Below are 13187 nucleotides of genomic sequence, written 5' to 3'. Positions count from 1 at the left end.
ATGGGAATATATGGAGGATGGGGCATAAATTATTGTGTAATGCTTATGTAGACTCATGTGATGTGCAATTTAACAAGGAAACACCCTACAAATTTTTACATAAGGCAAGAAGTGATGATGCTTTAGACCCCTGAGAAGGCAATGAAGCATTATTACATCACTCTTGAGGTTTCACTGCTTAGCACTCATAGTGAGCTGTGCTTTGAAAGGCCTGATTGAAGCTCCTGGGACCTCCATTCCTTTTGAGCTATATACATATATATATATATATATATATATATATATATATTTATAGCCATGTATTTTTCAATCCTTGGATAATCATCATTGCTGCTCCTCAGGCTGACTCTCTTCCCTCTTACATAGTCTTTACACCAAGATAAGTTCTGCTGATTAGGAGGTTTCTTAATACACTTCCTACTCCAGTGCAGTTCACTGCTCTCTGCTCTGACAGTTTACTCAGCAAAACCAGGGGCAAAGCTGCCAAGCTGCACAGCCTTTCACAGCACACATCCCTGCCCTGCAGTGCCACCAAAGCCAGTGTTACCTCAGCAGTTCCCTTCAATGTGGCAGCTCTTATCTACCTTTGGAGTCACTGACCATTTCCAAAATCCCCTACACACACACTTCAAAATAAAGCTTAAGCGATCAACCTACAGATTAGGGTGACAAAAGCTATTTAAACTTCTTTCTAGTTCAAAGAATCAAAAGAACAATACAGGCTGAAAGAAATTTCTGGAGATCATCTGATCCTAATCCCTCACTCAAATCAGGTCAAACTTTAGACTTATTGCTCAGAGCCTTGTCCAGCCAAGTTCTGAGTGTATTCAGTTTTTAATATTCTGAGATCTCTATCACTTAGCACACTAAAATGTTGTAACAATTCAACCTAATTATTGTCTGGCTTAAGAGAGGCACTGCAGAGAACTTACCCCTCCATAAAAATGCCTTATGATCTAGTCAGTAGTTTGACAAGTGCCCTACTGCAAGCCTTCATAAATGTGTAAATTTGTAAAACCTGTGAATAGGAGGAATAGGACCTTTATGAAGCCTTACACAAGTGGCATTTAGGTGAAACTGCTGTTGGAAAAAGCTAGAAACTAACTGCCGTCTCAGTTTCTCAGAGGTCATCAGTTTTCCTGTGCTCAAAGAGTATGTTCAATGAAAAATACAAGACCTTGTTGTTACTGATCTAGCCTTAAAAACAAAGAAGGAATTATCACATCATCCATATTCTGCCTTCAACAGTTTGGCAAGGACACCACAAATTAAGTTCACATAAAGTTCAAAGTAATTTCTGCCCTAAGAAGGACTACTTGTACACATACTTACATTCTCAAAAGAAAAGCTATGGTACAAAAGATCTTGAAAACTAACAATACTTAACAAAACACCACTGCATTGGCTACACATCCACATATCCAGAATACTTAGATCATTACTAGCTTTCTGGTATTGCAAATCAACTCTCACTGTTTTAGTATCATAATTTCAGCATCACTGCTAGTTCCCAGTTGCGTCTTTCTCTCCACTGTTCATCCTGCAAAATATTTTTTTTTAACTACAAAACATTTCAGCTTATGCCTAGTGCTGTTAAATTCAAAAAGACACTAGTACCTACGAAAATCAGAAGGTGAATTGCTGCTCCTGTTTACCTCCCTGAAATAAGCCATTTGTTTTTATGTCTGGATTTCTACTGAACTCAAGAAAAGCCTGATTCAGGGGTTTTTTGACACCATACCCTTGAACAATGCAGATTACATAAGTACTTTTTCAGAAACCATCTTGAGTCACACACTGACATCTCAATGCCCCAGAGCTGCCCTAGTGAGTTTGCAGCTATGCTACATGGAGTTGGGTATAGAGTGGAAAATCAGAACAATTCTAAATGCAAACCTTAAGACCACACTGAAGAATTTCAGAATTAGTTCACAGTAGGAAATAAAGAAAGCATGACATTATCCTTCCCAGTTCTTCAATGTCCCCATGCGTTGAGAAGTAATATACATATAAATTAATGCAACATTTAAAGTATCTGCATGTCTTTGGTAATACACAATGTCAAACAGTGGGATAATGCTCTTTAAATGGCATTCTACAGATTAACCTAGTTCAAGGCTCATCCATCCATTCTCTCTTATTGGAAAGTAATGGAAAATCACTTACCTCTAACTAGAGTTCTTTGAAGGTAGTATCCTCCTTAGATCCCCTATCTTGGGTTGTGTCGCCTGCTGCAAGTTCCCTCAGGAGCTGACTAGCAAGGTCTAAAAAGTTTTCCATTCCCTTCCATAAGCCCTATTAGCGCATGTGTCAAGTTTTTGATCTCTCAGACCCTTTTACCTACACCTACTGAATCACATCATCTATGGATCAATGGAGGATACTACCTTCAGAGAATTCCATTTAGAAACAGGCGATTTTTCCCTTCTCCAAAAGCAAGTATCCTCCATATCTCCCCACTGCTGAAGACTACAGAACTAAAAATGACATCTGCCATTGTTCATACATATGCAGGGAGGAGAATCAACTAAGTGTAATCAGAATAGGAATTGAAAAAGCTCAAAAATTGAAGCATCAATACAAGTTGCAACTATGTAGTTTGTGTAACAAAAATCTTAAAACTACGTTCCTCAATGTAGTAAACCCAGTAAATGCTGACTGAAAGGAAAAATATCATGTACTATTAAAACTAATCTGAACTTTAAGTCCTTATTCATTCAAGTTTTGTTTTACAAATAGACAAAGTCTTTTTTTAGCATTGCATTACAGACTTGTCCATTGAAGGAAAAAACCTTTCCATTTAAGACATATGAAAAATACATTGTTAAATGCAGAATTAAACTATATAAACGGAATAGTTTTCATTCTTTTTAATAGATCATACAAATCTAGTTATTGAATAAAAATTACAAAATTTAGTTCAGGGAATACTGCCAGAAATAAGGGTTAAGAGATGAAAAGGGAAGCCATCTGTATAAAATATCAATCTGTATTAAGACAGCTTCCATTAGCTGGATAGTTCCAGAAAATTTTGATCTTAAGAATTCAAAGGACATTACTAACTTGAATTCTTTTCACAAGATCAATGTCCCTCACTTTTACTACTTCTCAACACTGATATTTAAAGTTTCAAAGTATGAAGTACATTGAAGCTATACTATAGTTTAAATTAATTCCAACAATTCTTAACAGAATTACCGTTAAGAATTATGGACTATTAGTGCTTTAAAAATATTGCCAGCACACTAAATACAGAAGGCAAAATACTTTATGTTTAATGAACAAGCCAATTACACAAGTGTTTGTTTAAAACAACCTTTACTGAAAGATTTGTTTGATTCATTCTTATTCTTTCTCACAACTCGATCCACAGTGTACTGTGGAATGCCACAGCTTGTAATACTTTTTTTTCAGGGTGGAAAAACTCAAACAAAAGAACTTCCACAGACTTACTAAGCAATAGTTATGCTTGCCAGCATCAGTAAAGCTGGAGCAAAAGAGACTACAAACATTGATGTAGAACAAGATTTTTGAATCATCATCAAATTGCTTATTAAAAGTATTTGGTATCTAAGAAGTGACCTTTAAAAAGCACAGCAACAACATGGCAATTAAAGTAAAAATTTTATATCAATGTTCTGTTCTTTCACTAACACTTTAAATAAAGCTATGAAAATTTAGCAGATGTGCCAGTAAAAAAACCAACCCAAATAAAACTTTGTGATCTCATAAAAATCTCTCAAGTAAATGCTGAAGATTTTATCAGGAAGAAAATAACTGATTACTGCAGCCCTAAGGCAATAAAGTTGCATTTCCCCTCCCCTTATACATGCACCAGTAGGACTCATCGAAGGGCAAAAGAAAAAAAAAACCAAAACAAAAAATAAACCAAAAAGGCAAAAAAAAGAAAAATCTTCTAGAACTTGCTAGCTGGTTCACTGCACAAAGACGAACACCCCAAGATGGAGTATCTAGGATGATACTTACCAGGGAACCAATTCTACCACTGGGGCATTATGTATTCTATGTGTGTATGGATGCACTATTAGGACCATAATAGTACACACCACGCTAGCAAACGCCTGGCTGGAGCCATAGGGCCGGATGACCAGAGGGATATCCAGGTACGTGTCGATTCTCCAGCCTTCATAGCCACACTCTAGGCACCTCACATAGTCCTTCAGTTTGCCTTGGTACAGTTGATTTATAAGATCAGCCTGAAACAAACAGATGCAGCAACAGGGAGTTAAAAAAAATGACCAATAGGCTATTTCTTTGGTTTTACAAGGAAATACCTTTTTGTCAATTAAATCTTAATTGCATGGCTACACATTTAAAACACTATTCCCCAACAGGACATCCATCTCCTGAATTCTTACTTTGCCCTGCCCAAAACATGTATCAAACAAGCTTCTCAAGTGATGTTACATAAGTTTCAGTGTCCTTAAGAGTCATCCCTTAAGTGACTACAAAAGCACCAAACTGAATATTAAAACGAGCCTGATCTTGCAGACATTGCTAACACTGACCCTGCAGTCCTTTCCTGTATTTCCAGAGACAACTTACAATTACTCCTATTTACCAAAACTGGTGTACAAGAGGGTGACTATTTATCAGAATGTATCCCGTGCCAGGAATATATTCCTAACTTTCTCCTTAAGAAGGGAGAGCTTGAGCTTCTAGAGGCCACAACAAAGCCTAATAAATACTGACAGCAAGGAAGTTACTGTAGGAGTCACACAGTCACTTTCTGTGCTTCAAATAAAGACTGAGTATAATATTCCAGATTATATATATATATATATTCCACTTTTAATTGGGGGAGGAAAACAGATGCAACACACTCTTGAAAGTCATACATAACAGTAGCTTATTACAAGAAACCAGAAAACTGGAAACTACCACAGATTCTCAACAAGCTGGTATTTAAAATTTAGTAAATGATTTTTACAATCATTAGAAAACCCAACAAATGCCCACAATACTACACCAGTGAATGAAGACAGTTTTTCCAAGCTTACCTGCTCTGTTTGCTTCCATTTCTGCTCCAAAGCATCAAACATGACTCTACAAAGCTCCTGCACATCATGCTGCTGCCACGCTATTAAAAATTGAAGTTATTATTAGTTAAAACAGGAGATGTTGTTAGTCCAAATATTGACTGTAGCCTAATAATGCTTCCTAAAAAACTAATTAGTTCAACTGTGTACCTACACTGCTACCTATTGACTACTGGGCCAGTGCTCAATTCCACAGGCAGCTGCCTCTCAATGGAAGCCAGAAAAATAAGCAACCAGCTTGCTCACTATGTTTATACATAAACAAGAACTGCGTACACAAGCAATATGTGAAAAATACAGAACTGCTGATGTACTCTGGTGTAAAACAAACAGCTTCTGATTTCTGTCCCACTTCACAGTGATTCTCCAAAACCCAACTTCCCACTTCTCATCATCATGTGCTGATGGAAACATCAACAGGTGATGGGGCAAAATTACTCCACACCAAGAGTAAAAAAGACACACACAGTGCTTGATTTGAAGCAGGCAATAATATGGGTAGCTCCATAAATGCAACATGGGCATCTGACATTCGTGATTCAAAACAAAAGCAAGTTTCCCACAAAGAATTACTTTTTTAGAAACCATTTACATGTGTAATGACAGTTTAATTACAAAAAAATGATGCTTTTTATGTTAACAGCCTAAAACTCACAGGTGCCATTTCTTTAACAATCAAACACACTGCACAACAAAGTATCCATGTAGGCTATTTTGTTTCCACTGAAAAAGTCGATTCTATTAATTACTCCTAATTATTCTGGTATTTTTCCCCACAAACAGCAGTTCAGCTCCCAGCAGGCAGCAGCTGAAGCAAACCACAGCAGATTACCAGCTGCACATTACCTTCACTGCTGTCCCATCCAAAACTCCGTGTAACATCTGTTGTTTCAATTGCCCTTTTTTTGCTGGTCTGCAGTAAAACAAACAGTCTCTGTAGCTGGTAGGGGATACTCCTCTCAGGATCCTCTTCAGATTCCTCAAATTCCCACCTATTTGGAATGCAAGATATTTGACAAATAAAACTGCTTTGAAAACATTACTCAAAAAAAGCATTAAATCAACATTTACTACATTTCAGGTCTGCCATATCACAGGTTAACTGCAGCTCTCTTTCTTGGGAGAAATCAAATGCAGTTGCTTTCCATTTCTGCAGTAAGTGGCAATGATACTCTTCAAATGCATAAACCTAAGACCAAAAATTTTGAAGATATTCACTGTATAAACATGAACTGCACTTAGCATCAAATTTAACCTTCAGTTTGATGTTTTCAAGATTCTACAAAAAGCGTCCATGCCACAAGCAGTAACTTATATTTTACTTAAAAGCTGCAGCTTTTAAGCAGATATAATTTATAAAGCTATTCAGCTTGACTTTCATTATGATTTTCAGTATCCAAACAAGAAAATTTTGAGAAGTGAAATTCCAAAGGGTCTCCTACCAATATGAACCAGTACAAATTTAAGAAGTTGTTGATTCTATATACTCACTTATACAATGCATTTCTAAATTCAGGAGTCATGAAAAGTGTTTGCAGAAGGCTGTTCAAGTAGCAAGTCATTGCTTGATTTACCAGCCCCACATAACCTAAAAATATGAGAATAATGAGATGGAAATAATGCAAAAAGATGGCACATCAATTCAAGAGTTAAAACACTTGACAAGAAAACAATTCTGTGATAGTGTTTAAGAACTGCATTCATCTGTTATTTATTGTTATTTACACTATAAATGAAGGGAATGCTACAACTTCTGAAAACAACAGAGAATAATAGTTCTCCTGAATGACATGAAGCTGTTTTTTGATCACATTAAAAAGCAATATTTAATGCTGAATACTACACTAATGGGGGTGTAGGTAACTATAAATAATAGCAGATTTAAATATTTCACAGAATAAACTAGAATTTTCTAAGAATCAATTGTGTATCAGCTTGTTTATTGCTTTATGTCTGCTAAAAGTATCCTAGTAATAATATTATTATAATATGTATCTGCACTGGTTTTATTATTGTTTTCAAATCAGAAAAAAAAAATCCCAAGTGCCCACACAACACTAGTATTCTAAACCCTTCCCCCTTAAATAACTAATTTTAAAAACTAACTGAACTACTAAAACAGTCATTTTTACTAGCTGAAAATGAAATTATTTACTTACATTAATCTAAGCTGTAATATTAAGATTTTCTCCAAAATATGCAATATTAGCAACAGCTGATAAGCAAGGAGCATATACTGAAGCATCATATAATAAAGGAATTAAAAATGTTTGTTTATACTCCCAAAATTCTCGAAAAAACAAATAATCTCAGTATCATACTAGTAATGAAAAAGCAGCTACTTCACACACGGGCATTTTCTGTGAAGAGACTGAATCAGAAAATTTGTATTTTATTTATTACTCTATATAAATCATCTCTTCAGTTTCATTAAATCAACAAAAAGGCAGATAAACTTTGTTATTTGCCAAAAAGCCTCGAACAGGTAAGAAGTAGTGCAACAGAGTGTCAGTTTAGTGGCTGCTCAGCACCTTCACCTCAGCTGTAATGTGCTGTCTCCTCCTGCCCTGCAGAGCAGCCTCCCAGAACCCCAGGAGGGCCTGCTGGCTGGGGGATGCACAGGAGCCTCTCCAAGAGGGGAAGCCTCCTCTCCCTGGAGGCACAGAGACCTGCAGCCCTGGCAGGAATTCTCTGGCCAAGCAGAGATGTGGCAGGAGCCCCTCCAGTGACAGGGAATCCAGTCCTCCCTCAGCTGGGAGCGAGCACAGCTGGAGCTGGCACTGCTCGTCCAGCAGTGTGAACTAGGGATGAGCACCCTGACAGAGTCTGAATTACCCTGTCCCAGGTAAGGAAAGGCTAGAACACAGTTCTTCCATTTCTAAAGGGATGGGAGAATATAATAAAAAACATGAATAAAAAATGTAGCAGTGATGTGGGTATTTTTAAAATAAATTGCAATTTATTAAAAAAAAAATCTTGAAGTGCTGCTATTTGAAAATGTGCTAAAATAATTACAAACTAGCATTGCCTTTACAAGGGAGAACACAATACCTGTCTCTGATTTGCTCAGGACTGAAGAATAAGAATAGCTTTGACTGACATAGTCATGGGTACATCCAATGGAGCCTTCTCTGGGAAGGGGGCCTATAAATCTCTCCTGTGCACCATCCTCTGTTGAACCCGACTCCTCCTGAAACACAAACACACCCATGGTGTGCACAAGTTAAAAAAAACATTTTTACTGAAGTACCTATGAGATCTGCTTTTCTCTCCTGGCTAGGAAACCAATTTTGCTTAGGCACATCACACAATTTTTTCAACACTGCAGATACACAGTGTAACTTTAGTTCCCTTGACACATTGTTCTTTAGCACTGGCAGAAAGACAGGTCCTTTGGAACACTGTAATAGCATATTTGGTTGTGCAATGTACACAACAAGCAAGCTGGCAATTCAGCATCTCCTGTGCCTCAAGTTTTCAGCACTGCAATACAGAACAGATTTTTTCTAGACATACAAATTTCATTCCATTACTCTTCCAGAACCATTTTTAAATTCTGATCTTGAGCACAATTATTTACATATGGGGTTTTTTCCCCCCCTTTTTCAGGTAATTAAACTCCACAACAAAGGCTAAGCCAGCCAGCATTATGCTGATACAAGAGCTAGGCAATAAATCTTAATATATCACTAGTCTATCCAACCCTTGATTTGAGGATACTGTAGCATTGTGCATCATGTATTTGAGAAACAGAAAATTTCCAAGTCTTTGTTATGGCAAACAGTGGCTTCTAGCAACTCTGCTGACTCTTCTTCTATAATTTTTTTTATTTATTCATTTTTCCATAAAGATAAATGTGGAATCAGCTCATTGCTGTCAATGCAGGGTTGCCATTTCTGAGAATTCTGCCAGAAAGGCCAAACATTGCTTTCAAATACCCAGAGGAAAGGGACTGGATATATGATTAAATATGTATTGTTAAGACTTATCTCTGAATCTATCAAAGATGAATTATATAACTTTAGATTTAGAAAATTGCTTGCAGCAAACATCACATAAATATTGACAAGCATGAACAGAATGACAGCAAATCATTACTAATGGAATTGGTCCCACTCAGGAGAAATGTGAACACAGATGTAAATATAGTCAAAGTTGTTGAGAAGGTTCCCAAAGAAGCTTAGGATGAAATATTCAGCCCAGTTTTATTTCATGTTCTAATCTTAGACAAGCACTACAGAGAACACACACCTCTCCCACGACACTGGGTTATGCAGCTGAGTGAAGATTTTACCTGCATTACATGAGGCTGCTCACCATCCTTGTCTGTCAAATGCAGGAAGTTCTTCTTCCCTGGCTCAAAACCAGCATCAAGAATGGTTTTGTCACTGTTCTGATCTATTGGAGTCTGCTAAAAAAGAGTGAAACAGCATTTTTTAGAAACAGATCTAATGCAATTAACAGATTCCATCCAAGTACATTGCTTGATGTGGTTGCTGACACAGTAAAACCACATGAAAATAAATAATTATCCAGTAAACAAAACACATCATCAGTACTGAAATAACTTGCAAACAGTTTAAGAAACATTACAGTCTAATGCAGTTAGCTAATGTTAACAGCTGGTTAATCTATTCAGGAGCCAGTCTGTAAGTTTCTTGTAAACATCACATTATCCAGTGAACTCTATAGCATGCAGACACTTTTCTTTAAAAGCAATTAATTACTTTCAGCAGGCATAAGCCTGACCTGAAACAAACTAATGTCTATTTCTTAACATAGAAAGTTTTCTAGATGTATCTATAGAAATAATATTAACTAAAATCAACACTGATTTACAATAAAGCATAGGAGTGATATAAATAATTTTTTTAATGTAATATATTCAAATAGGTCTAAGAAACATCAGGACTCGCTACACAACATGCTGCTGCTGAGAAGAAAGCATTTCTCAAACAAGACTAGAGGAAATTGAGACTATTTATCACGGTACTATTATTAAAAATACATACTGATAACAAAAACTAATAATACATCTGAATGATCATATTACTTTTTGTTTAATGATTAAACAGATATATCATTAAAGAGCACGCTTTGAGACTAAAATTCAGCCAAATCAACACAGCAGGAAAACATTACAGGAATTCACTAGCACAGAGAAGGAGGCTTTCTGCACTGTAACCAAATATTACAGGAATTCACTAGCACAGAGAAGGAGGTTTGCTGTGCTGTAACCAAACATTACAGAATTCACTAGCACAGAGAAGGAGGTGGTTTGCTGTGCTTGTAACCAAACATCACAGAAATTGAACAGCACCAGAGAAGGAGGTGGTTTGCTGTGCTGTAACCAAACACTACAGAATTCACTAGCACCAGAGAAGGAGGTGGTTTGCGGCGCTGTAACCAAACATCACAGGAATTCACCAGCACAGAGAAGGAGGTTTGCTGCACTGTGAAGTGCTTGGAGCCCAGAGGAGCAGCAGGCTCAGTCCCTACCGTGGCAGTGTCTCCGTTGCCCCACACCAGATCAAAGGAGCCGTTCTCGTAGCCCACTTTGGCAGCCACGTCTGCGAAGAGGCGCCGCAGCGGGGTGGAGGCGGGCAGGTTCAGGGTGACGCGCTCGTTCACCGTCCTCGAGTTGGTGGTGTCCTGGATTATACACAGCACCCTGGGCTCCTCAGCAGCACATTCTGCCTGCAATCACAGCACACAACAAGTCAGGAGCAACAGCAGGAACATTCAGGAGCTTAACTGAAAAATCAAAACGAGACTTCACCAATAAAATGTAGTGTACTTTTAAAAACTAAGGTTCCTAAAACTGGACTTTATTTTCTGAAGTGAGCATGAGAAAATGAAGAACCTTCCAGTTTTGAAAAATCTATAAAGACAAGCTTCATTTTTATAGAACAAGAAGGAATTTGTTCTGGTGTGGGGACAGAGAAACCGCTCAGGTTCCACACAGAACTCCAGCTAGCAAGCGCATAGGAGACTCCTTCAAAATCAGGAACAGACTTCCAAGTCATCACTTCATCCTGCTGAGGCAGAATATACCTTTTGTGACTTTCAGGAATGCAACCCAGAAAATTTGCAAGCTTCCAAGCAACCTTGGAAGCTGACCACTAAACAAAAAGTTTCATAATCAAGCCACCAACTTCCTACTAACTCCACAACTGTCTGAGTTGCAGGAGATATTCTTCTGCCTGAACAAAGTAAGAAAATCAACACTGACAAATGGCTACTGAACAAAGTAAAGGGAGTTTAAATAGAAACTTCAATGTATCTGAAATCAGAACAATAATGATCCTGAATGAAAGTGGTAATGGAATAATAATAAAAGTTTCTGGACCCAGTAAGTCAAGAAAAACAGCATTTTGCCAACACTGAAAACCGAGCAAGTCAAAAATCTAAGCACAATCAATTAATTATCTTAATTATCCAAAACTGTAGAACAAGAATAACTGATATTTAAATACACATCTCATAGGAAAGGATCAGGTAAGTAAAAGGAATTAGTCCTTCAGGTACTCAGCCTTTTCAAGCTGTCACACACAGAAGCATTAGTAATGCATTGTCAAAGTGCCCAAATCTCAGAACATGGATAAAGGCCACAGCACCCAAAAAGGCAAAAAATCACATGTGGTGCTATCACCATTCCCAGTGGACAAGAACAACAAATGGCAATAATTACATTCATGCCCAAACTCTCAGCCAAACATCACAGGCAGCTTCTAGAGAATAGAGAACTGCAAAGCAGATTTGAACATCTTCAGAATCTCCTGTGTTTCTACACACTCAGCCTCTCAACACAGATGAGCACCACCAAAGTGGTACAGCCCCTTTTGAGAGCTCTTACATCACCAAACCCATGGAAAAGGAACACGGACATTCCAGCTGATGCCTTCATTCCAGGGGATTGCAAGATCTGCTGGCAGTGCTCACACAGGGATAGAATAAAATGTTAGCTGACTGCAGCATCTATTCCTATCAGCATCACAAAAAAGTTGTTAGAGGAAGGCAAATAAAACCACCCTCGATCCAATCTGAATGACATTAGTTTGCTTTTGATTGGGATTGTTTTTAAAGACTTTGGAGTCCCATTTCTTTAGGTTTATTAAATGAAATATCCTGTGTGGAAGCCTTCATTAACTGCATGCTCAAAAAGATTCAAAGTGTTATTTGCAGCAAATCTGTAACACTTCATATATTTCATCTTTATGGGAGAATTTTACATTTATGAACTACTTTCCAAGAAGACAAAGAAAACTATTCCTGAAACATTAACCACACATTAAGAAGAAAACAGAGTTTGGAAGTCAAAGTAATTTTGACATAGTATATTCTCACTTTCATCTACTGCACCCACAGGGACACATAGTGCTGTACTTAAGTAGACTAAAATTAAATTTCACCAATGATTTCTTCTCCTGGGCTCCTCCCTTGAAATTTCCCAGCACAGCATCTTTTTTATTTTGTTGGTGTTTTTTTTTTTTTTTTTCTTTTTTGCTGAAAAAGCAAGTTCTCTCATTCACTGTGTGGTTAGGAAGAGAAGGTAAAGCTTGTTCAGTGGTCTTTTTTTTGAGAAGGTGAGCAGCAGCTAAGACCCAACAAACTTGGAAGATCAACACATACTTACATGCAGGTGCCTCAGCAATGGTGAAGGCTTGCTGTGGGTGGGAGCCCACCCTTCTCTACAGAACTCTGCAGGGGGGTTACGAGGTATTTACTGCTATTCACACAGGCTCATCTCAGAAACCAGAAGGTACTTTGGATTTAATTATCCCCACGCTGATTTTGTATTGATGCTGTAACTCGATGTAACTGTGTATAAACATGTCATGAGCAGTTCTCCACTGGACACTCAATTCCTTGTGCTCCTGCCTTTACATAACCAGCACTGCCTCCCCTCCTCCCTGCAGGAGCTCCCTGGGAAGGGAACTCCTCCCACTCCCACTCTCCCTGCTACCCTGCACGGTGAATCAGTTGTGACTTGCATTAGAGTTGCTACAGAAAATAATTAGGCACACAGTATCTGAGGGATGGAAATAACATTAAGGGAACAAATTGCAGACGATTACAGAAGATTTGCTGGTTGGGTTGCTGGATGTAGCACGTCACACAAATCCT

At 37.8% G+C, this 13187-nt stretch overlaps 1 protein-coding gene across 4 annotated transcripts in view; it reads right to left on the bottom strand.

Moving 5' to 3' along the window:
• USP47 (ubiquitin specific peptidase 47) overlaps window positions 1-13187 on the bottom strand; it is a 50759-nt gene that overhangs the window by 23076 nt on the left and 14496 nt on the right. For 3 of the 4 annotated variants that reach the window (XM_063160603.1, XM_063160601.1, XM_063160604.1), the window contains 7 exons: window positions 10560-10757; window positions 9355-9471; window positions 8112-8250; window positions 6552-6648; window positions 5907-6052; window positions 5022-5101; window positions 4068-4217 (listed from right to left, as the gene is read on the bottom strand). In XM_063160603.1, the coding sequence (XP_063016673.1) occupies window positions 4068-4217; window positions 5022-5101; window positions 5907-6052; window positions 6552-6648; window positions 8112-8250; window positions 9355-9471; window positions 10560-10757 (927 nt within the window). The remainder of the gene's footprint in view (window positions 1-4067; window positions 4218-5021; window positions 5102-5906; window positions 6053-6551; window positions 6649-8111; window positions 8251-9354; window positions 9472-10559; window positions 10758-13187) is intronic. The other variant, XM_063160602.1, reaches the window with a different exon arrangement.

The sequence above is a fragment of the Melospiza melodia genome, chromosome 6 (genome assembly GCF_035770615.1).
Source record: "Melospiza melodia melodia isolate bMelMel2 chromosome 6, bMelMel2.pri, whole genome shotgun sequence".
Classification (NCBI taxonomy): Eukaryota; Metazoa; Chordata; class Aves; order Passeriformes; family Passerellidae; genus Melospiza; species Melospiza melodia.
The sequence above is the reverse complement of the archived record's forward strand: the minus strand, read 5'-3'. Positions and strand labels throughout refer to the sequence as shown.